General features: G+C 40.0%; 1 protein-coding gene and 1 non-coding gene across 5 annotated transcripts in view; both read right to left on the bottom strand.

Moving 5' to 3' along the window:
- Positions 1-23,220, bottom strand: part of ACSM3 (acyl-CoA synthetase medium chain family member 3) — a 34,204-nt gene extending 10,984 nt beyond the window's left edge. For 3 of the 4 annotated variants that reach the window (XR_750647.2, XR_004055507.1, XM_010388571.2), the window contains exons 1-9: positions 22,882-23,220; positions 17,025-17,294; positions 10,557-10,767; positions 9,041-9,248; positions 5,653-5,796; positions 5,380-5,536; positions 4,725-4,804; positions 1,420-1,543; positions 357-437 (exon numbers count right to left, since the gene is read on the bottom strand). Coding sequence is in view for 2 of the 4 variants with exons in the window: in XM_010388571.2 (XP_010386873.1) it covers positions 357-437; positions 1,420-1,543; positions 4,725-4,804; positions 5,380-5,536; positions 5,653-5,796; positions 9,041-9,248; positions 10,557-10,767; positions 17,025-17,243 (1,224 nt within the window). In the remaining 2 variants the exon portion in view is untranslated. The remainder of the gene's footprint in view (positions 1-356; positions 438-1,419; positions 1,544-4,724; positions 4,805-5,379; positions 5,537-5,652; positions 5,797-9,040; positions 9,249-10,556; positions 10,768-17,024; positions 17,295-22,881) is intronic. The other variant, XM_010388572.2, reaches the window with a different exon arrangement.
- On the bottom strand, positions 1,911-2,017 carry LOC115895408. Its single transcript, XR_004055604.1, has one exon. It is a non-coding gene; the product is annotated as a U6 spliceosomal RNA (small nuclear RNA).
- Positions 23,221-23,537: the final 317 nt, after the last annotated feature.

The following is a 23,537-nucleotide window of genomic DNA, read 5'->3' as shown; positions in this document are numbered from 1 at the left end:
AGACAAAGTCTCACATTGTTGCCCAGGCTGTTCTTGAACTCCTGGGCTCAAGCGATGCTCCTGCCTCGGCCTCCCAAAGTGTTGGGATTAAAGGCGTGAGCCACTGCGTCCAGCCTAATGGGTTAACATTTATTAAACGCTTAGAATTGTATAGTACAATATAGGTATTTGCAAAATAATGGAGACCAATAAGCTAACATTTCTAACTCCTTTTCATCTATTAATAAAAATTAAAGTATCATGGAAGTAAAATGGAATCACCACCATAACAAAGAGAGTTTATATGGGGGTAAGCAGTAGGTAGATAGTGTACAGATTGGGTTGTTAAGCATTCTCCTGGAAGGGGATGTGCAAACCTTAACATCAAAAGCAGGAGAAGGTTTTCCCATTGAGCCAGGTTTAATTTTCATTCCCTTAAAATTTCCACAGATTAGCACCTAGTTAAGAAGAAGAAGAAAAAGTAAGATAACATTACAAGTCAGTTAAAATTTATTCATCTATCATGCATTCATTCAACAAATTATTTATTGAACACTTACTATGAACTAAGCTCAAAATGAACACTATACTCTCATGGAATGTAGTGATAAACAACATATAAATACATGCATATGTATAAAATATAGTTATAACAATAATTACTCATATATCCATATTTATCAAAACATGAGTATGCTAACATTTGCATTCATATTAGCACGATACTTATTATGCTATTTCTAGTTCATGAATTTTTCTTTTTTTGTTTTTTATTTTTGATATTTTCATTTTTTACCAGGTGATACATTATCATGGTTCATAAATTGAAGCATTATAAAGACACATTGTGAAAAGTTTTTTCAACCTTTCTCTTATCTATTTCATCTTACTCCTCCCTCTTCCACAAAATAACCACTGTTGTTCTTTTTTCTTATTTCATTATTTATTCTTATTTCATTTTTTTGTTCTTATTTCATTCGTTTCCTCTAGAATTTCTTATTCCTTATCTCTATGAGCTCTTTTAAAAAAATCCTTTTTAGAGTATGGTTGCTAAGGAGTTGTCCAGCAAACTCTTAATATTTCAGGCAGCAAGGAGCTCAGCGTTTTCCATTTCGAGGCAGCTCTAAATAAGATATTTCCCTATCACATTGGGAGGAATTCTTTCTTTCAGTAGATCCAGCATTATTTCATTTAAAAAAAATTGTAATTGCCCTCACTCTGATCCATTAACAGTGGTGTTTGTCAATGAATGACTATTTAAACAGCTATCTGTTATCAGAGCTTTTTTGCAATTAGGTTCTTGCAAGCATTGTTTTTTAAACATTTTCTAACCACTCAACTCTTATCCCTCAAATAATCATAAGGAGACAGTGGACACTTTGGTTTTTATTCATCTGACTAAATGGAGTCCAGCTACGTCTTTTCAGTGAGGTCAGGTACCGTTTCAGTCTGTCCATATCCTTCGTAGATATCTAGGCCCGTCTCGTTTCTCCATTTTTCAGTCACATCAGGGGTGATTGGTTCCCCAGCACTCACACAGTGCTTTAAGCTTTTAAACTTATAGCTTCTCAGAAAACCAGATAAGTTAGATTTAGGAGGAAAAATGGAGAGAAGTGAAAATTAAGGATTATTTCTTATGAACTTCAATATAAAATGTTTTAGTTGCTTTTTAATTCCTCTCCCTAGCACAAAACAAACCATTTTACCCCATAAATATATACATCTACTATGCACCTACACAAATTAAAAATAAAAATATTAAAAGATAAATCATTCTAATATCATAGAATGATATTAGAACATAGCAAATACTAGTTTTTCTTCACCCCCCTTTTTGGGGTGGAGGTGTAATTTATTACAAAGAAAGTAATTCTGTTCTTAGGGAAGGTACCCCATAATAACATTTTATTTTGTTTTGTTTTCATTTTTATGTTTTCATGGACTGCTTCAAAAATTTGCATGTCATCCTTATGCAGAGGCCATGGTAATCTGCTCTGTATCATTTCAATCTTAGTGTATGTGCTGCTGAAGCGAGCACCATGATAACACTTTAAATCAGCAATGAAAAGTTTACCAATTGTTTGGTTAAACTGATGGTGGGATATTTATACAATGGAATACTATGCAGTTATAAAAAATGAGGAAGCTCTTGGACGGTGCTGTCCAATAGAACTTTCTGTCATGATGGAAGTACTCTGTAATCTACTGTACCCACTACAGTATATGCTAGCCCTATATGAATACTGAACACCTGAAACAGGACTAGTATAACTGAGGAATTGAATTTTTAATTTTATGTAATTAATATTTATATTGAAATAACTATCTGAGGTTAGTGGCTACCATATTGCACAACACAGTGCCAGAATGTATTGTTAGGGGAAAAAAGCAAGGTGCAGAACTGTGTGAATCTTGTGACTCCATTTATGATTATAATAGAGAAGGGGAGGCCAGATGTGGTGGCTCACACCTGTAATCCCAGCACTTTGGGAGGCAGAGGTGGGCGGATCACCTGATGTCAGGAGTTCGAGACCTGCCTGGCCAACATAGCAGAACCCCATCTCCACCAAAAATACAAGAAGTAGCCAAGCATGGTTGTGCACACCTGTAATCCTAGATGCTCAGGAGGCTGAGGCAGGAGAATTGCTTGAACAGGAGGCAGAGGTTGCAGTGAGCTGAGATTGTGCCACTGCACTCCAGCCTGGGCAACAGAGCGAGACTCCGTCTCAAAAAAAAAAAAAAAAAAAAAATAGAGAAGGGGAGAACACATATGTATTAGTTTTTGTATTTTCAGGGAGAATAGACAAGAAACTGGAAACTCAGTTTGCCTCCATGGAAGAGGACTGGGTCACTGGGGACAAGGTTTGAAGGAAGCCCTTTCACTGTGTATTTTTTTATACCTTTTTACTTTTAAGGCAAGTGAATTATTTCCTATTCGATAATTAAATAACATCAATTAAAATATATTTACCCGTGATATGTGCTATAACAAGAAATACACAGATGTTGAGTATCTTTAATCTGAAAATTCTAAATCCAAAGTGCTCCAACATCTGAAACTTTTTTAGCACCAACATGATGCCCAAAGGAAATACTCATTGGAGGATTTCAGGTTTCGTTTCATGTTTTTGGATTAGGGCAGCCCAACCAGTGTAATGCAAATATTCCAAAATCCAAAACAATCTGAAACCCAAAAGACTTCTGGTCTCAAGCATTTTGGATAAGGGATACTCAACCTGTACTGGGTCTTCATCCTGGGTTCCTGGCCCAGAGCGTCTAAAACCTTTGTAATTTCCCAAGTGATGGGTGTGCTAGGAGTATCTTCTGTCCTAATATTTTGCCTTTGACTGTAGTTCCTAACACAGAGCTTCTAAATTCCATGGAATTTCCTGGGTGATAGAATTGTCTTTTGTTCTCATGAGGTGACTCTCAATGGGGCTCCCATATAGGGGTTGGTCACCAGGAAGGCCAAGCCAGGAATAGAAGTTTGGCACTTTCAGCCTCACCCCCATTCTTCAGGGAAAGGAGAGGAGCTGGAGATTGACTTAATAATCAATCATGCCTACATAATGGAGCCTCCAAAAAAAATCCCGGAAATAGGAGGTTTGGAGAGCACCACGTGCCGGAAAGGTAGTGCACTCCCTCTCTACAGGGATAGAAGCTGCTGCACTTGGGACCTTGTAAACCTCACCCTATGTACCTCTTCATCTGGCTAGCTATTCATCTGTAACTTTTATCATAACTTTAATAATAAGCCGGGAAATGTAAGTAAGTGTGTTCCTGCATTCTGTGAGCCATCATGACAAATTACTAAACCCAAGGAAGGGTCATGGGAACCTCTCATTTATAGCCATTTGGTCATATGCACAGCTGACAGCCTGGACTTATGATTACCATTTGAAATGGGAAACAGTCTTGTGGGACCGAGTCATTAACCTGTGGGATATGATGCTGCCTACAGGGAGATAATGTCATATTGATGTTGGAGAATTGGTCAATGTGTGGGAAAAGATCCCTTACATCTGGAGACCAGGAGTATTGAGTGTTGTGAATATAGCAAAATAGTGGTTGCTGGGAGCTGAGTTATGAGGATGCAAAAGCATAAGAATGATATAATGGACTGTGGGGACTCTGGGAAAAGGGTGGGAGGTGGGTGAGGGATAAAAGACTACACATTGGGTACAGTGTATACTGCTTGCATGATGGGTACACCAAAATCTCAGAAATCACCACTAAAGAACTTATTCATGTAACCAAACACTACCTGTTCCCCAAAACCCTATTGAAATAAAACAAAACAAAAAACAAACACATAAACAAAACAAAGAGAAACAGGGGTTGTTTTTCTTTTCGGATTACCAATGCACCGTTTCAAATGGAATCAGCATTTGAATCATCTTTTCTATCTGCTGGGATAAGGTTCCAAATAGAAGCAAGTTCTCTATTTTCTCAGCCCAAAGAGAGCCATCATCCAAAAGATTTACCATCTTCTTACCCATAACCACTGGGCTTAGAGCTATAGATATAGCTGAACCCTCACTTTCTTCTTGTTTTGGGGAGCCTGCCCTGGACACAGTAATTATCATTTACAGAATGCAGGCAAGAAGGAGAAAGAGGAAGAGGAGAGATTGCTAAATCCTGTGTCTGCTGGCTTGGAGCTATGTTTCAGGCAGAAAGATCTTTTATTTTATAGCTTCCTCTTCTCTCCTCCCCCCACTAAATGCCTATTTACTAACATTTCTTACCTGGCCATATCATTCTGTACAAGCATTCGGTATACAGTTGCTGCTGAACAGAAGACTGTAATGGGGTACTTGGAGAGTGTCTGCAATTTAGAAAAAGTAAACTCTTGGTCTTACCACAACTTTAATAAGTGCTTAAATGTCTTTGGTTGGTGCAGCACAATTTAAACATTGTTTATGTTAATGTAAATGCATTCTTACCTTTTCTTGTAGAATCATCCCTCAGTGTCTGCAGGACTGGTCCCAGGAATGCTTAAGTTCCTTATATAAAATTGTGTGGTATTTGCATATAACCTATGCATATCCTCCCGTAAACTTTAAATCTCTAGATTATTTATACTGCCTAAAACAATGTAAATGCTATGTATATATTTGTTACATGGTATTTTTTATTTACATTTTTTTAATTGTTGTATTTTGTTTTTTTGGTTTTCTCCCCAAATATTTTCAATATGTGGCTGGCAGAATCAGAGGCTGCAGAACCTATAGATACAGAGGGGGCCGACTGTATCTTTTCAGGCTTATTGACTTTCTGGATGTGACATATCTTAAATCATATTGTCTACTCTGATCTCTGCAAGTTGCTTTATTCACCAGTTCTGCCAGCCATACTGCTTAATGCATTTCTAAATATTGACCTCCCTGTGCTTTGGCTTACTTGCAAGACAGAAGTTGGCTCAAAACGGGGTAAATGGTGTGCGAATACACAGGCTCCCTGGATCCATGGAGAAAAAACACTACTCCATGCAGACTTTGCCCAGCCTGTATCTGAGGTATTCCACATCACATCTGAGGGTGTTAAATCTAGCCAGAACCTGAGAAAACAAAGAGTAGCCCTGATGTACATAGGAAAGTAAATATAAAAGACCAGTACATAAGTCATCATCTTTGCAGTTTTGACACTTCAAGCTGCACTTCTGTGGAAGTATACCTTCCATTTACAGATAATCCTAAGCCACAACTGCTGTGGGTGTGTGCAGTCATTTTCGGATATCCACTTGTTCCACTGGTAAAGAACATGGCCATGATCTCATTGTGTTTTGTCTTCACACAGGTGTGGCTGTCACTGGCACCTCTGCAAAGGAAAAACTACAGTGACTGCATGTTAAACACAGCATCATAGACTGTTACCACTGAACAATTTTGAGAAGCTATCCACTTGAACCTCTTCATGTCGTGAATCAGGTGCCAGTGGGATAGCCTGAATTACAGGGTAAAAGCCATCACTTTCTCTGTCCTTTTGGGGCTTTCTAGAATCAAAACTCAACTTTGTCATCAAAAGCCCATTTGTAATAGCTGCTTTCCTAGCTTTTTATTCCACAATCAAGAAGGATTGAAGCATTTTTAAAACTTGAGATTTTTATCATACCTGGAGCAGAGTAAGGAGTCTGTGATCTTGCAATCATGGATAAGGAAGAATTTTCCCCTTCCTTCCCCTATGGATGCTTTAAAATGTGATTTTTAAAAATGAGTATGTTAATACAATACATGTTAGTAAAAGTCATGGGTACTGATGGGCCAATGAACTATAGCCTACAGGCAAAATCTGACCTGCCTCTTGTTTCTGTAAGTAAAATGTTATTGCCTATTCATTGATGTATTATCTGTGGTTGCTTTCACACTGCAATGGCAGAGTCGAGTAGTTGTGATGAGACTGACTATATGGCCTGCAAGGCCTTAAGTATTTATTCTCTGTCACTTTTACGGAATATGTTTGCTGAGCGTGGGCATGGTGGCTCATGCCTGTAATCCCACCACTTTGGGAGGCTGAGGCGGGTGAATCACCTGAGGTCAGGAGTTCGAAACCAGTCTGGCCAAAATGGCGAAACCCTGTCTCTGCTGAAAATACAAAAATTAGCCAGGAACAGTGACACGTACCTGTAATCCCAGCTACTCAGGAGGCTGAGAATTGCTTGAACCTGGGAGGTGGAGGTTGCAGTGAGCCAAGATCGAGCCACTGTACTCCAGCCTGGGTGACAGAGCAAGACTCTGGCTCAAAAAAAAAAAAAAAAAAAAAAAGTTTGCTAACTATGAAAGGATGGCTTTTCTGTTTCCCACAAGGGAGTCTACATATATAGACACTCTGGATATAGTAGACAATAACATTGAACAGGATCTAACCATCCATCCAGGGAAGAAAGAATTCCAGTTAAAGAGAAAGAAAACCTTTTAGTTCCAAAGGATAATCAGACTTCTACACAAGTCACACATTAGGGCAGCTGCACGCATACATATCAAGTGTCTAAAATGCACACAGATTTATCCAGGCATGTGGGGATGAGAGTGAGTAGAAACAACAAGGCCATTCCAGGTCATTCATGAGAAATATAGAAAAGCTATTTTCTTTTCTTTTCTTTTCTTCCTTCCTTCCTTTTTTTTTTTTTAGACGGGGTCTCTCTCTCTCTCACCCAGGCTGGAGTACCGTGGCTCAATCACGGCTCATTGCAGCCTTGACCTCCTGGGTTCAAGCAATCTTCCTACCTCAGCCTCCCAAGTAGGCTGGGACTACAGACGTGCATCATCACGCCTGGCTAATTATTTTTATTTATGTAGAGAAGAGGTTTCACTATGTTTCCCAAGCTAGTCTTGAACTCCTGGACTCAAACCATCATCCCACCTCAGCCTCCTAAAGTGATGATTTATGAGCATCAGCCACCGCCCCTGGCTGAAAAGCTGTTTTCAAAACCTGACAAAGCTACACCAAGTGTTCAGTCTATGATTTCATAATTATCTTAGTTAATTAAAAATAGTGTCTATAGGCCAGGCGAAGTGGCTCACACCTGTAATCCCAGCACTTTGGAAGGCCGAGGCAGGCGGATCATGAGGTCAGGAGATTGAGACCATCCCGGCTAACACGGTGAAACCCTGTCTCTACTAAAAATACAAAAGATTAGCAGGGCATAGTGGGACATGCCTGTAATCCCAGCTACTTGGAAGGCTGAGGCAGAAGAATTGCTTGAACTCGGGAGGCGGAGGTTGCAGTAAGACAAGATTGCACCACTGCACTCCAGCCTGGGCAACAGAGCGAGACTCCGTCTAAAAAAAAAAAATAGTATCTATAGCTGTGTTCCTATCACTTCCATTACCGATACTGTTGCCCTCAAAACCTGAGGCAGGGTTATCGTACTGATCTCTTACTAGAGGCAGTACATACGGAAGTGAGGAGTGTAGGCTCAGCATCCATACTGCCTGGGTTTGAAAGTTAGCTCTGCCAGGTACGAGCATTTGACTTTATTCAGCATATAATTGTAGTACCTAGGTTGCTGTGAGGTTTACATGAGGTAATATATCTGAAGTCCTTAGAATATAGTTTCTGGCACATAACCATATCAATATAAGCTATGATTGCAATTATAACATTATTTTTATTAGAACAGTATTTGGCCTTTGGCAAGAACTCGGTATTAGCAATTTTAAATGTGGTAGGAAAAAGTCCATAGTTGCAGGCATGCTCCCAAATCCTTAAGTAAAGGTAGGAAGCTCATTCTAGAGAAGGACTTTGCTGCCAGTCCAATTCTAAGAATTAACCAGTACCTGGCAAGAGTTCCAAGTAACCCATGGAAGCACTCCATGCTAGGCTTCAGCATCAGTGAAATTCTGTTTTATAATTGCATCCATTAACATTAAGCATTTTTCTTATTTTAACCTGATACCAGTGTTGCTGTCAGCAAGGGAATGGGATAGCCAACACTGAAGGACTAACTGTGATCAATTTCTCTGGGAGATCATAACAGCTCTGTGATTGAGGCTGTGTTGCACTTCCAAGAGCCCTCTGCAAGAATGAAGGTCTTAATCCCCACAGGTGCTGGGAGCTCTCTTTAGAGATCGCCTTGACTGAAGAGAGCTGCTTTGTTAAAGGTCTTGACTCCTAGGGACAACCTACATCCAATTACTGATCAATGTGGGTGTATAAAGGCCAGGACCTCTTGCTTTAGCTGGGAACAGCTTTGAGGAGCTGTTCAACCTTCAGAGGTCCCAGAGGGTTGACTGAAGGCTTTGCAGGGAATACATCGCAAATAAATTTCTTTCTTTGCCCAATCCTACATTCTTACTCATCCTTCACAGGTGTTAATCCCAAAAGAACTCCTTAATAAACATCCTATACACCCATCTCCATCTCAGGGGATCCCAACCTACAAAAAGCACTCCAAGCTCCTTCCTACTTCAGAGTTTAGTACTATTAGTGCAGCAACAACTACCAACTGTTCTCTTTGCCTGTTGTTTTAATTTGCATTTTTCTAATCACTACTGGGTTTAATATCTTTTCATTGTTGCCTTTCCTTTTGGGAAGCTGTTCTACAATAAGCATGGCTACTCACTTCATCATCTCCTTAAGGTTCCCCCACCCCTCTCTGGAGTTCTCTGATACAATCAGCTTGGAGTGCAGATTTTCACATTTGGGTGCAATAGCATCTACTGCTGGGGCTAAAACATCATTGGTGATGATGCAGTTTGCTTTTGAAGATTGTAGTCTGTAGAGAATGTCTTTCTGGGTCAGCTGAGTGGTTCCTGGAATTAAAACTGTCCCTAAAGGGGCAGAAAAGAAACAGTGTTTAGAAGAAAGGCTTCATTATGTTAGTTAGAGTAGTGTAGATACCATCTATACATTCTGTATTTCTCAGAATGAGTTAGTCAGTTTACCAGGAAGGTATCTATTTATCTTACTTCCACTTATCTGCTTTTGCCTTTCAAGAGATTTCAGAGTCTATGACCCTTTTGGCCTAACATGAAAGCATGTTAAATACTGGATAATTATTCTTTATTTGGAGACCATCCATAACATTGAGCTTGAAGAAGGTCTTGATTGAAAAGTAATATTAATCAATATTTATTGAGTATTTGATTATATGTTTTAACTCATTCAGTCCCCACCATTAAAAACCCCCAAACATAAAAGCTATGAATAACTTGCCCAAGATATCACCTAAGTAGTAAGTGACAGTGCAGGGACTGAACCCTGTAGCCTGACTCCAGAACTGTACACTTCACCACTTCAGCTTAGTGCCTCTTAAAATGTATATGATTGCTTTATGATGTCTTTCCAAAAGGACGGGTGGAGGCATTCATCTTTTCTGTGGTTCTATTCCTGCTGGTTGTATATTATACTGTAAGATGAAGTATAAGGATTAAGAATGTCCTAGAACCAGACACTCTTATAGCTGGGACTTGGGACAAGCCACTTCACCTCTGTGAGCTTCAGGTTCTGCATCTGTAAAACGATATTATAATAATCGTACTTATCTTACAGGATAATTAGGGGATTAAATGAGTTAAAACATGTAAAGAACTTAGAACAGTGCTCAGTAAGCTTTGGGTATTATTTTCTCAAAGGATAAATGGACTCTCCAAAATATATATATCTTCCTCCTGGGCCCCACCACCCTTAAGTCCCAGACCCTTAAAGTCTTCACAATAGGTTTTGCTCTTCCCAGGTGACACAGGAGGCAAGAAGATTGGGGAACACATGTCTGCCATTCCTGGACTCTTGACACTGGCTCATCATTTCACTTTGGGAAGGACCAGGCCTCTCCAGCAGGGTTCTTCAAGAAACCGGCAACCAGGACCAGAAAACAGGTTCTTTAGAATATCTTTTTTTTTCTAATCAGGGTAACACAACAATTTTTGTGAGGCTGTAATTCTAAGGTTATCTTTTAAAGATGTTCCATCTAGGGATAAGGAATTAGCCTACTATGGCCTAACACTTTCATATAATTTAAAGGTACTCTGTGACAATAAGCCCACACCAGAATAAATGTATCATGATTACTTAGGTGTTCTGGAAAATCTCCCATCCAGCTTAGTATTAAATATGATCAGAAAGCAAACATTACTAACCTGTTCGCAGACAGGCCACATTTGCAAGCCACCACTCTGGGACCCTGGGCAGAATCAGAATTACCCGATCTCCTCTTTGTAGGGAACAGGCTTCTGAAAGTATATTGGCAAATTTTCTGGACAGAGATCCCAGTTCCTCAAAACTCCATCGCACCTCTTCTCCTTTTCCATTGATCCACCAGAAGGCTGGATTTGAAGGTTTCTTTCCAGCCTGAGGAAAGACAAACCAGTCACGGAAGGTTGTTATACAGCTAAATTCTGGGCCAACTGACTCAGTGGAATAGATTAGCTGAAGAAAATTCACAAGTCATTAGTTAGAATATGGATGGAGTATTTGGAAATAACTCTGGGGGAGACACCATCCAGATGGATGACTAGAGATGGCCAGTACTAACCTCTTACCAGAAGGACCAAGACAGTGAGCAGATAACCACATGACAAATAGAATGTCAAAGGATAACACTGGAATTTAGCAAGGAAGTGACAAAACTCTCTGAGACCTGAAAACTAGAGATGGAAGTATAGAGAGGGAAGAACAGCAGCTGGCCAGGATCAGCACAGAGCCCAGAGGGACTCCCTGTTTTGGGGAAAATGTAAGTGGAAGATCCTCAGCAGTCCACATTCCCATCACAGATGCCTGAAATCCCACCTACAGGAGAGCCCCTCAGCCCTCACAGGCCCTGAGCCTAGTAAACGCTGTAGAGTATAGTATACTAGTATAGTATAACATTGTTCCAGAGAGGAAGTTCATACAAGGTCCCCCTTCAAGAAACCCCAGGATCCGAGCTGCTACAGCATGGCATCATTTTAGGAACAGAGCTACCACCATACTACATCTTGCTCTGGGGCCAATAGCCCCTGCATCTCCACATCCCTGGGGCCTTGCTGACATCCCCACACATTCCCCTAGAGGGCTGCAGCATTCCAACACCAGGTGGATCCAGTGATATAGCCAGGCCACTGGCACCCGAGCCTACACACAGCACTCTACACCCCAGGGAACAGGCAGTCCAGCACATCAGGGAGGCTGCCCCAGGACATAAGGCACTAAAGCACCTCCCCAGAGCCTGAGAGCTACCTTTCTGAGCCTGCTGCCATGAACATGATCTTGCCCCATCTCGTGGCAGAGCTGCTTTGTGCCTGCATTGCCATCTGGGGACCCAAGGACTGGCCCATTCAGGCCGCCACTACTACAAGTATCCATGTGCACTGCCAAAGGACCTGAGGTCTGACTCACTTGAGGCTTACCACCACTACTGCCAGTGCCCATGCACACCACCTGGGAGCCTGAGAATCAGCCTGCCTGGGACCCACTGGAGCCACTGCTAGCACCCTCATGATGAACAAAATAACACCTATCAATAACAATCTTGAATGTAAACAGTTTAAATTTCCCAGTTAAAAGATATGGACTGTATGGACTGACTGAATGGATAAAAAACAAGACCCAACTATAGGCTGCCTACAAGAAACTCACTTCACCTGTAAGGATACACATAGATAAGACCAGGTGTGGTGGCTCATGCCTGTAATCCCAGCACTTTGGGAGGCCAAAGAGGGGGGAACAGGAAGTCAAGAGATCGAGACTATCCTGGCCAACATGGTGAAACCTATCTCTACTAAAAATACAAAAATTAGCTGGGCATGATGGCATGCACCTGTAATCCCAGCTACTTGGGAGGCTGAGGCAGTAGAATCACTTGAATCTGGGAGGCGGAGGTTGCAGTGAGCTGAGATCACGCCACTGCACTCCAGCCTGGCGACAGAGTGAGACTCTGTCAAAAAAAAAAAAAAAAGAAGATATACATAGAAAATGAAGAGATGGAAAATAGTATTTCAAACAAATAGAAACCAAAAATGTGCAGGAATAGCTATGCTTATATCACATGAAATAAGACTTTAAGTCAGTAAACATAAAAAGAGGCAAAGAAGGTCATTATATAATGATAAATAGATCAATTCAGCCAGAGGATATAACAATTGTAAATATATATGCACCCAACATCAGTGCACCCAGATACGTAAAGCAAATATCATTAGATGTAAACAGATAGACTCCAATACAACAATGTTTGGGACTTTAACACTCCACCCTCAGCATTAGACGGATCATCTAGAGAGAAAATTAACAAAGAAACATTGGTTTTATACTGCACTCTGGACCAAATGGACCTAACAGATATTTACACAACATTTTATCCAACAGCTACAGAATACACATTCTTCTTCTCATCAGCACATGGCATATTCTCCAGAACAGACCATATGTTAGGGCACAAAACAAATTTCAACAAATTTTTAAAAATTGATATCATACCAAGTATGTTCTTAGACCACAATGGAATAAAACTAGATATCAGTAACGAGGAACTTTGGAAAATGTACGCATATATGGAAATTAAACAACATGCTCCTGAATGACCAGTGAGTCAATGACGAAATTAAGAAGGAAAGCAAAAAATTTCTTGAAAATAATGAAAATGGAAACATATCAAAATCAATGAGATAAAGCAAACACAGTGTTAAGAGGGAAGTTTATAGCCATAAACACCTATATCAAAAAAGCAAAAAGATTTCAAATAAACAATCTAAGAACGCACGTCAAGGAACAAGAAAAGTAACAACAAACTAAACCCAAAATTAGTAGAAAGAAAGAAATAATAAAGATCAGAGCAGAAATAAATGAAATTGAAGCAAAAATTACAAAGGATCAACAAAACAAATTTTTTTTGAAGAAAAACAAAATAGACAAATCTTTAGTTAGATTAAGAAAAAAAGAGAGGGCCGGGCGCGGTGGCTCAAGCCTGTAATCCCAGCACTTTGGGAGGCCGAGACGGGTGGATCACGAGGTCAGGAGATCGAGACCATCCTGGCTAACATGGTGAAACCCCGTCTCTACTAAAAAATACAAAAAACTAGCCGGGCGAGGTGGCGGGCGCCTGTAGTCCCAGCTACTCGGGAGGCTGAGGCAGGAGAATGGCGTAAACCCGGGAGGCGGAGCTTGCAGTGAGCTGAGATCCGGCCACTGCACTCCAGCCTGGGCGACAGAGCAAGACTCCGTCTCAAAAAAAAAAAAAAAAAAAAAAAAAAAAAGAAAAAAAGAGAGAAGACCCAAATAAATAAAATCAGAAATGAAAAAGGAGACATTACAACTGTACCACAGAAATACAAAGGATCATTAAAGACTGTTATAAACAACTATATGCCAACAAATTGGAAAACGTAGAGGAAATGGATAAATTCCTGGACACACATAACCTACCAGGATAGAAAACCTGAACAGACCAATAATGTCTAATGAGATTGAACCAGTAATAAAAAGCCCAGAATTGGATGGCTTTACTGCTGAATTCTACCAAACTTTTCAAAATGAACTAACACTAAATCTTTTTTTTTTTTTTTTTGAGACGGAGTCTCGCTCTGTCGTCCAGGCTAGAGGGCAGTGGTGCGATCTCGGCTCACTGCAAGCTCCGCCTCCCGGGTTCAGGCCAAGATGGAGTCTCATTGTTGTCGCCTAGGCTGGAGTGCAATGGTGTGCTCTCGGTTCACTGCAACGTCTGCCTCCCAGGTTAAAGCGATTCTCCTGCCTCAGCCTCCCTAGTAGCTGGGATTACAGGCATGCACCACCATGCCCGGCTAATTTTTGTATTTTTAGTAGAGACACGGTTTAACCATGTTGGCCAGGCTGGTCTCGAACTCCTGACCTCAGGTGATCTGCCTGCCTCGGCCTCCTAAAGTGCTGGGATTACAGGCGTGAGCCACCACTCCCAGTCCTAACATTAATTTTTCTGAAAATCTTTTTAAAAATTGAAGAAGAAGGAATTCTTCCTAGTGCATTCTATCAGTCAGCGTTACCCTGATACCAAAACTAGACAAAGACACCACATTTCCTAACTTCAAATCACGCTACAGAGCTATAGTAACCAAAACAGCATGGTACTGGCATAAAAACAGATGCAGAGACCAATGAAACAGAATAGAGAACCCAGAAATAAACCCACGCATTTACATTGAACAGATTTTCAACAAAGGTGTCAAGAACATACACTGAGGAAAGGATATCTTCTTCAGTACATGGTCCGAGGAAAAGTGGTATCCATATGCAGTAGACTAAGACTAGAGCCCTATCTCTCACCATATACAAAAATCAACTCAAACTGGATTATAGACTTAAATGTAAGACTCAAAACTATAAAACAACTGAAGAAACCAGTGCAAATGCTTCATGTCATTGATCTAGGCAAATGTTTTATTTTGAATTTTAATTTTAATTTTTTAATTTTTACAAATTTTATAATACATTTAATAAACTCAGTGAGTTTATTAAATTCCTGAGCCAGAGTAGGCTCTGAGACTCCTCTAAGCAAATATTTTAGGGATAAGGATATGAAAACACAGGCAACAAAAACAAAAACAGACAAATGGGACTATACAGAGGTAAAAAGCTTCTGAACAGTAAAGGAAGCAATCAACAGAGAGAAGAGACAGGATGTAGAATGGGATAAAATATTTGTGAACTATTCATCTGACAAGGAATTAATATTCAGAATATACAGGGAATGTAAATAAACCAACAGCAAAAACAACAACCACGTCCAACGAAACAAAAAAACCAAACAAATAATTCAATTAAAAAATTGATATAGAATCTGAATAGACATTTCTCAAAAGACATACTAATTGGCAGCAAATATATGCAAAAATGCTCAACATCATTAATCATCAAGGTAGTTCAAATCAAAACCACAACGAGATATGATCTTAACCCAGTTAGAATGGCTATTATCAAAAAGACAAAAGATAACAAATGCTTGAGAGGATGTGGAGAAAAGGGAACTCTTAAACACTATTGGTGAGAATATTAATTAGTACGCCATTGCAGAAAACAATACAAAGACTTCTAAAAAGCCTAAAAATAGAACTACCATATGATTTAGCAATCTCACCACTGGGTATTTTTTCAAAGGAAAGGAAATCAGTCTATCGAAGAGATATCTGCACTACCATGTTTATTGTAGCACTGTACATAATAGCCAAGATATGGAATCAACTTAAGTGTCCATCAACAGATGAATGGATAAAGAAAATGTGGTATATATACACAGTGCAATACTATTCAGCCATAAAAAAGAATGAAATTCGGTTATTTGTGGCAACGTGTATGAACTTGGAGGACATTATGTTAAGTGAAATAAGTCAGACACGGAAAGATAAATGCCACATGTTCTTACTCATATGTGGGTGCTTAAAAAAATGAGCTTCACTGAACTTCAGCCTGGGCAACAGAGTAAGACACTGTCTCTTAAAAAAATAAACAATTAAAAAATTTAAAAAAAAAAGGAGCTCGGCCCAGTGCGATGGGTGGCTCACACCTGTAATCCCAGCGCTTTGGGAGGCCAAGGTGGGCAGATCACTTGAGACCAGGAGTTCAAGGTCAGCCTGGCTAACACGGCAAAGCCCTGTCTCTAATAAAAATACAAAAATTAGCCGGCATGGTGGCAGGTGCCTGTAGTCCCAGCTACTCGGAAGGCTGAGGCACGAGAATCACTTGAATCCCTGAGGCAGAGGTTGCAGTGGGCTGAGATCACACCACTGTACTCCAGCCTGAAAAGAGCTCATAGAAGTAGAGAGTGGAATTGTGGCTATTAGAGGCTGAGAAGGGTAGTGGGGAGAGGAGGATAGAAAGAGGTTGGGTAATGGATGCAAAATTATAGCTAGATGGGAGGAATGAGTTCTAGTGTTCTATAGCACTGTAGAGTGAAAATAGTTAAGAATAACTTATTGTATACATTCAAAAAGCTAGGAGAGAGGATTTTGAATGCTCCCAGCACAAAGAAATGATGCATGTTTGAGATGATGGGTAGTCTAATTACCCTGATTTGATCACTACACATTTTACACATGTATCAAAAAATATCTCTGTATCCCATAACTATATATAATTATTACATAACTAAAAATAACAGGAAAAATAATAACTTGGGGTCCTTATTTCTAGACATTGGAAGCCATGTCATTTCTTTTGGCCAAAATCATTTCCCATTTAGCCTGATCATTTTTCTTTCCAATAAGTGAGAATTCTTGCATCCTTTATATTTTCCCCAAAGATTTTTCTGTGCCTCCTTTTCTACCATTTCTGACTCTCGGAATTACTTTTCACTCTTCTCCTTTTTTTTTTTTTTTTTTTTTTTAAGTCAACCTAGAATTCTACATTTATGTAACCCAGGGTCTCTCAACTAACCATGGAACTATTGACATTTCGGGTCAAATAATTCTTTGTTCTGAAGGCTGCCCTGTGCATTATGGGATATTTAGCAGAATCTCTGGCTTTTACCTGTTAGATGCCAGTAGCAACTGCCTCTGCCCCTATCATGGCAACAAAAATATTTCCAGACATTAGAGATGTTACCTAGGGGTAAAATCACTCCCAGTTGAGAAACTGTGGTCTGACTGGCCCTTCCCCCATACCTTTTCCATATTAGTCCATTGGTCCAGGACATCTTTAGCAAAGTTGAAATACTCTGGAATCTCCAGTTTGAAGTCCTGTTTCATGGATTCATAGTTGGAAAAATTCTGAGGGGTTGCTCTTCTATTATCTTTATGCAATGCCCTCACAGAACCAAAAATTGTTAGGCGCTGAAAACACTTGGCATGATGTAGCATCTTCATGGTGACACAAGCTAGCATCAGTCTTGTTGGAAACTTTAGCACTCAGGATTTGCACAGAGACCAATTCATCTAAAAGACGAGCAAAAAGGACATATATTTGTTTCTGTCTTGAAGGTAGCCATACCCCAAAGTGGCTAAGTTTTGTTATTATTATTGATAATCATCATGATGGTACCATTTTCTGCATACACTCTGTGTTCCAAACACTGTGCTCATTTTATATACTTTCTTATTAAATCCTCAGAGAAACCCTGTGAAGTAGGTACTATTATCATCTCTGTTTACAGATTGAGAAAATGACTAGTAAGAGGCATTGGCTGGATTTGAACCCAGAACTTTCAGGTCCTAGTCCATTCTCCAGAATACTGTGCACTATTGACTCCCACATGCATTTCTAAAGAAGTAAAGATCTGGGTCACCCGCTTAATCTCACTGAAAGCAAAGGGCTAAGCCTTCTGGTTTATATCTTTCACCTGCAGATTTCAAAGTAGGGCAGAAATGTTAAGGAGCATTTTTCACAGTGGATAATCTGTAGATGAAGAAATCGAGAGTAGCCCAATAAAAATTAGACATGAAAGCACTGTCACAGTTTATAAACTGTCTAGTTGATAGGCTGTAGTTCCCATGCTCTCAATAGGGGCCCATGCTACTTTCAAGTCCAGGCTTGGAGCTGCATTTACTGGAGATGTAATAATGGGGCTTTAATATTTAGGACTTTTGCGGAGGAGGCCCCTCTCGGCCATTGCCTGCTTCTGTGGGAAATCATTTGATCACAGTGTCATTTACTTGGTTGAGGCTGTTAAAAATGCAGTTCTAGGGATTATAAGTGTTTGACATTCTCATTATACTTCCTGTAATTTTCCAAATTTCCTACACTGCAATATATATTACTCTCATAATCATTAAATCATCATTCTAACTACAATTCTAGCTGTGCGCCATGTAAGGCAGTCTGGCTATGTGGAAGCATTTCTATATTGATACATTGCCAAAACAATACATAACTGCAGATGTCAGCTAAATGGAGAGTTTAGTTGACATCTACAATTATTGCAGTTTTACTCTAAACAGACCTGGTGTTTGGGCATCATGTTGATATACCCAATGCATCAGGAAACGTGGGTACTTCTGTCCTTCCCATTTATTTGTGTGAAGACCTGACAACTCAGTGATCTTGAGCCCTCTGAGACCATCTGGTTTCAGCTTTTTCCTTTTTTCACCTGCAAAGAAAACTGGAGACCCAGAGAGGGGAAACAGCCTGCTTCATTCTGTCATACCAGAGTTAGAACTAGAACTCTGGTCTTTGGATTCCCATTTGAATGTTTCTACTATCATTCAATAGGATTTCAACAGAGCAGTGGTTCGCAGTCCAGCTGTACATTTGAATCATCAAGAAAGCATTAAAAAGAAAAAACTCTGATGCCTAGGTCTTGGATCAATTAAATCAGAATATTTGAGAGTGGGCTCTGGGACCATTTATATTTTTTAAAATGTCCTCAGATTTTAATGTGCAGCAGCCATGGTTGAGAATCACTGATTTAGAGGCTGTGATTTGTGAACCAGCATCATCATCATTTTCACCTAGAAGCTTGTTAGAAATGCACATTCTCAGGCCCCACTCTAGATCTGCTGAATTGGTAGATGTTGACAAGATCCCAGGTGAGAGGTATGTACATTCAAGTGTGAAAAGCACTGGTCTATAGCATGATGGTTAAATACGTTGGCTACTGAGTCATATAGTCATGTGATATGGTCTCCCAGTTTTGCCACTTATGAACTGTGTGACCTTATTTGAATTATTAATCACTCTGAACCTCAGTTTCACATTTTACCAATGGAGCAACTAACAGAACCTCCATCAGAGATTTCTCCTGAAGACTGAATGGGATACTGCATGCGAAATGCTTATCATGGTGCCAAGCATATTACTAGAATAGGGGTCAGCAAACTTTTTCTGTGAAGGGCCAGACACTAAATATTTGAGGCTTTGTGGGCCATATGGTTCTGCTGCAGGTATTTAACTCTGCCATTGACAGAGCAGTCATTGACAATACATAAATACATTTTGGCATGGCTGTGTTCTAATAAAACCTTATTTATGGATACTGACACTAGAATTTCATTTAATTTTCATATGTCATGAATTGGTGTTCCTCTTTTAGTTATTTTTTCAACCATTAAAAAATTTAAAAACCATTCTTAGTACAAAGACTATACAAAAACAGGCGGACGGCTGGATTTGGCCCATGGGCTGCAGTTTGCTTATCTTTGCACTGTGATGTAAGCTCTACCAGAGCAGGGGCCTTGTCTGTTATGTTCCCGGGAAGCATTACAAAAATTTCTTGGCAGGCTTTAGGAGAAAAGGCTGCTCTTAAGAACAGAACTAAAATCACTCTGAATCCCAGTTGCCCTGCGGGTTAAGACCTTAAGTCCAACAACGTCATTCTGTTTGGCATTGGGGATTGGGTAGAGAGGGAACCACTGGACCCTGTTGTATGCTGGCAAGTCACAGCCTGTGCTCTTGGGTGCTCTCCTCTTAACAGAATTAGCATCAGGTTTCCTTCAACTGAAAGCATAAGTAACCAACACTACTTGTCTCTTTCTGTTTTTAATTTTTTTTCGCATAATATCTTCAAATGGCTCAAAAAAACCATAAAAGGTACATAGAGAAAAAAAATATCTGCCTCCCACCTCTAGTCTCAAAGCTGCCTGGTTTGCTCTCACCCTCAGGAAACCACTATCATTCTTTCTACTTATCTTTTCAGGATTTCTTTATGTGTGTTCAAGCAAATTATGAGTATAGATTCTTATTTCTCCACCAATTTTACACAACAGCTAGCCCAGAATACACACTATTCTGCCCACTAAAAACATTTTTAACAATGTACCTTTTGAGGGCTTTCCATACCAGTGCACAGAGATCTTCATTCTATTTTTTTAAATAAGTATTTATTTATTTACTCTTTCCTTCCCCCCGCCCCCCAAGACAGGATCTCACTCTGTTACCCAGACTGGACTGTAGTGGCACGACCATACCTCACTGCAGCCTTGAACTTCTGGGATGAAGCGATCCTCCTGCCTCAGCCTCCAGAGTACCTGGGATTACAGGTGTGTGCCACCGCACCCAGCTAAGTGTTTTAAAAATTTTTTTTAGAGATGGGGTCTCGCTATGTTGCCCAGGCTGGTCTCAAACTCCTGACCTCAAGCAATCCTCCTATGCTAAGCACTTTGCAGTTATATATTATTATTTCCATTTTACAGACAAGGAAATATACACAAACACGCACACAGCCTCACAAAGCGCTAGGATTATAGGTGGGAGCCAACACACTCGGCCATGTTTTCTTCTTTTAACAGTTGCATGACATTCTAGTGAAGAACTGCACTATAATTTCTTAAACTGGTCCCCTATCAATGATCACTTGAGTTTTTGTATAATTTTGCAATTTAGATAAAATGTTGAAACTATTTCTTCCAAAAGGAATGTCCTCATTCTTTCATTACTTGGATGTGAAAATGAATAGTATTTTTAAATGGTTGTGAGGTATTAGAAAAAATTTCTGATTCTATTAAATAAGTGGCAGGAATTTGGCCAAATATCATAAGGTCTTGAGCTTCATTCTTGGTAGGTTGGCATGATTCATTTATTTATTCAACAATTATTAATCACTTGCCATGAATTATTTCAGACATAGAAGACATAGGAGGGAATGAAAGAGACAAGATCCTCCCTGCTCTCATGGAAGGACACATATAGTACAAGGGAATAAACAAATGTGATGTTACACAAGAAAACAAAGAGAGTAATGGGAGAAAAGGGACCTTTTAGAAGGTCTCTCTAGGGAGGTAACATTTTTGCAGAGATCTGGCAGGTGGTTGTACTGTTAAGCACTTTGCAGTTATTTATTATTATTTTTATTTTACAGACAAGGAAGTATACACAAACAGACACAAACTGGACCCTGTTGTATGCTGGCAAGACACAGCCTGTGCTCTTGGGTGCTCTCTTCTTAACAGAATTAGCTGGCAAGTCTAATATTTAAATTGGACAATGTATTTATTCATTATCCATACATTTATTGAACACTTGCTATATGCCAGACCTGTACTAAATGCTGAAAATATAGCTGTGAACAAGACACAGCTTGTCTTGCTCCCATGAAGCTTATAGACTATTAAGGAAGACATTATATAATTATGTAAATATCAGTATGATTGGGGATAAATATACCATACTTAGCTTGCTGATTCTGAAGAGAATCAGAGTTTAGTATGATTTCTTCCTTAGCTTCCATACAATACTCTATACCACATTCAGAATCCTTCAAACATATGTTGAAAAGAAAATTGATCAGTCATTTGGAGCTTAAAATGAACCTAACCATTCTGTTCTACCAAAAAGCAAATATCAACATCCTCTTCATCAAAACCCTAAGATTGCCTTCTCCTCAACAAAGTTCTTTTCCTCCCTTTTCATTGACCTTAGCATTTTACAACTTCTATTTCCCAGGTTTATAAAATTATTTGTAGGTAAAAGAGCTGAGATAATTTTCCAGGGTGACTCCAGATTTTTATAGTGAGCCACACTGATAAGGAAAACTCTTCTAAGAAAGACAGTACCACCCCTGGTCAGATGGGCTTCTGCAAGTATTTAAGGTCTCATCTGAAATGCAAGCTCTTTGTCCCTACAGCCAAGGGGGCTTTAGCCTCCCCACATCTCCATAAACATCCTCCCTCTAAGTATAAAAGTAACAACAGTAGTTTAACATATACAGCTTCAACGCAAGGTAAAGCCACTGCTGTTCTCTCCAACCCCAACCAGACCCTGCCTGAAACCCCTCCTATACAGAACTTTTGCAGCTGCCCTTGACCACCTAAAGGAGAAAACTGGCTGTTCTTAGGTTTGCATCTGTGTTTCTCAGAGTTTCCTAGAAGTAATTTACATACTTTCTGGATGATGCAGAAGATCTGTCACCCAGCGAGGTGGGGAGCTAAGCAGACAGTACAGTGAAAAACTCAGCCAGCCACTACCTGGTCTTTTTTTTTTTTTTTTTTTTTTTGAGATGGAGTCTTGCTCTGTCGCCCAGGCTCGAGTGCAGTGGTGCAATCTCAGCTTACTGCAACCTCCACCTCCCAGGTTCAAGTGACTCTCCTGCCTCAGGCTCCCAAGTAGCTGGGGTTACAGGCACCTGCCACCACACCTGGCTAATTTTTTATTTTCAGTAGAGATAGGGTTTCACCATGTTGACCAGGCTGGTCTTGAACTCCTGGCCTTAAGTGATCTTCATCTGCCCACCATAGCCTCCCAAAGTGCTGGGATTACAGGTGTGAGTCACCACATCTGGTTCAATTAAAATTAAAATTTTTAAAAATCAAGTTAACACATGTACATAGTTTTTCAAAAAATCAAATAGCACCAAAAGGCTCAATATGAAAACTCAGCTGCTACATTTATAGCCTTTTGTATGTGCATACTCCTCATCACTTAATAGATAGTATCACACAACTGAGAAATTCTGAGACAAACTTTGGCTGCCCAAGACTTTAATGACAGCATTTTTGATTGTTGGTTTTGTTCATCTGTTTGTTATCTTTGCTAAAAATCAGACGTGCCAGTTCAGGAAATCTTACACAGGAGAGGAGATGAGGTACTCACTAGTTAACGGATTCCAACACAGCTGGAGATTATGGCAGACTTGTTTTCTAGAAGAGCAGCCCTGAATCTTGAGTTCTCACATCCGCTTTTTCGTCGTAGCAGTCAAAAGAAGAGGGAGGAGCAGTCTGACAACCCGGAGGAGCAAGACTAGCCCAAAGCACTTTCCTTGATTGGTGGAGACATTCTGGAGGAGGAGCCAAGTTCTGGGCTAAAGTTCACAATGAAAGCTACAGCGGTTCCTCTTACAGTTAATGATTTCCATGCACAGCAAGCCTTTGAGGGGCCGAGAAAGCAAATTATTCACAAGAAGGAAAGTGTCCAAGGAGTTGCCGAAGTGGTTAGTTCTGTAAAGGGGCAAAGAAAGCACTTTTTAGAAGGAGGAAAGAACAGATGGAGGAAGCCATAGAGGAGTTTTGAAATTGAAAGGAAAGAAGTTGAGGGGTGCTTATGGGTTGGCTTAAATCTCAGCAAACACGTTGATGTGTTTATATGTTGAAGTGGCAGGACTAAACATAAACGCTATCAGGTTACTCCCCTGCTCAAATATTTCAGTGCTTCTCTTTCCTTTCCAGGTAAAATCCGAGTCCTTACATGAATTGCAAGGAGTTGCACGATCTGGCACAAGGTCCTCTGATCCGCAGCCCATCCCCCTTCCT

This window comes from Rhinopithecus roxellana, chromosome 20, assembly GCF_007565055.1.
Source record: "Rhinopithecus roxellana isolate Shanxi Qingling chromosome 20, ASM756505v1, whole genome shotgun sequence".
Classification (NCBI taxonomy): domain Eukaryota; kingdom Metazoa; phylum Chordata; class Mammalia; order Primates; family Cercopithecidae; genus Rhinopithecus; species Rhinopithecus roxellana.
This window is presented reverse-complemented; position numbering and strand designations above follow the sequence as displayed.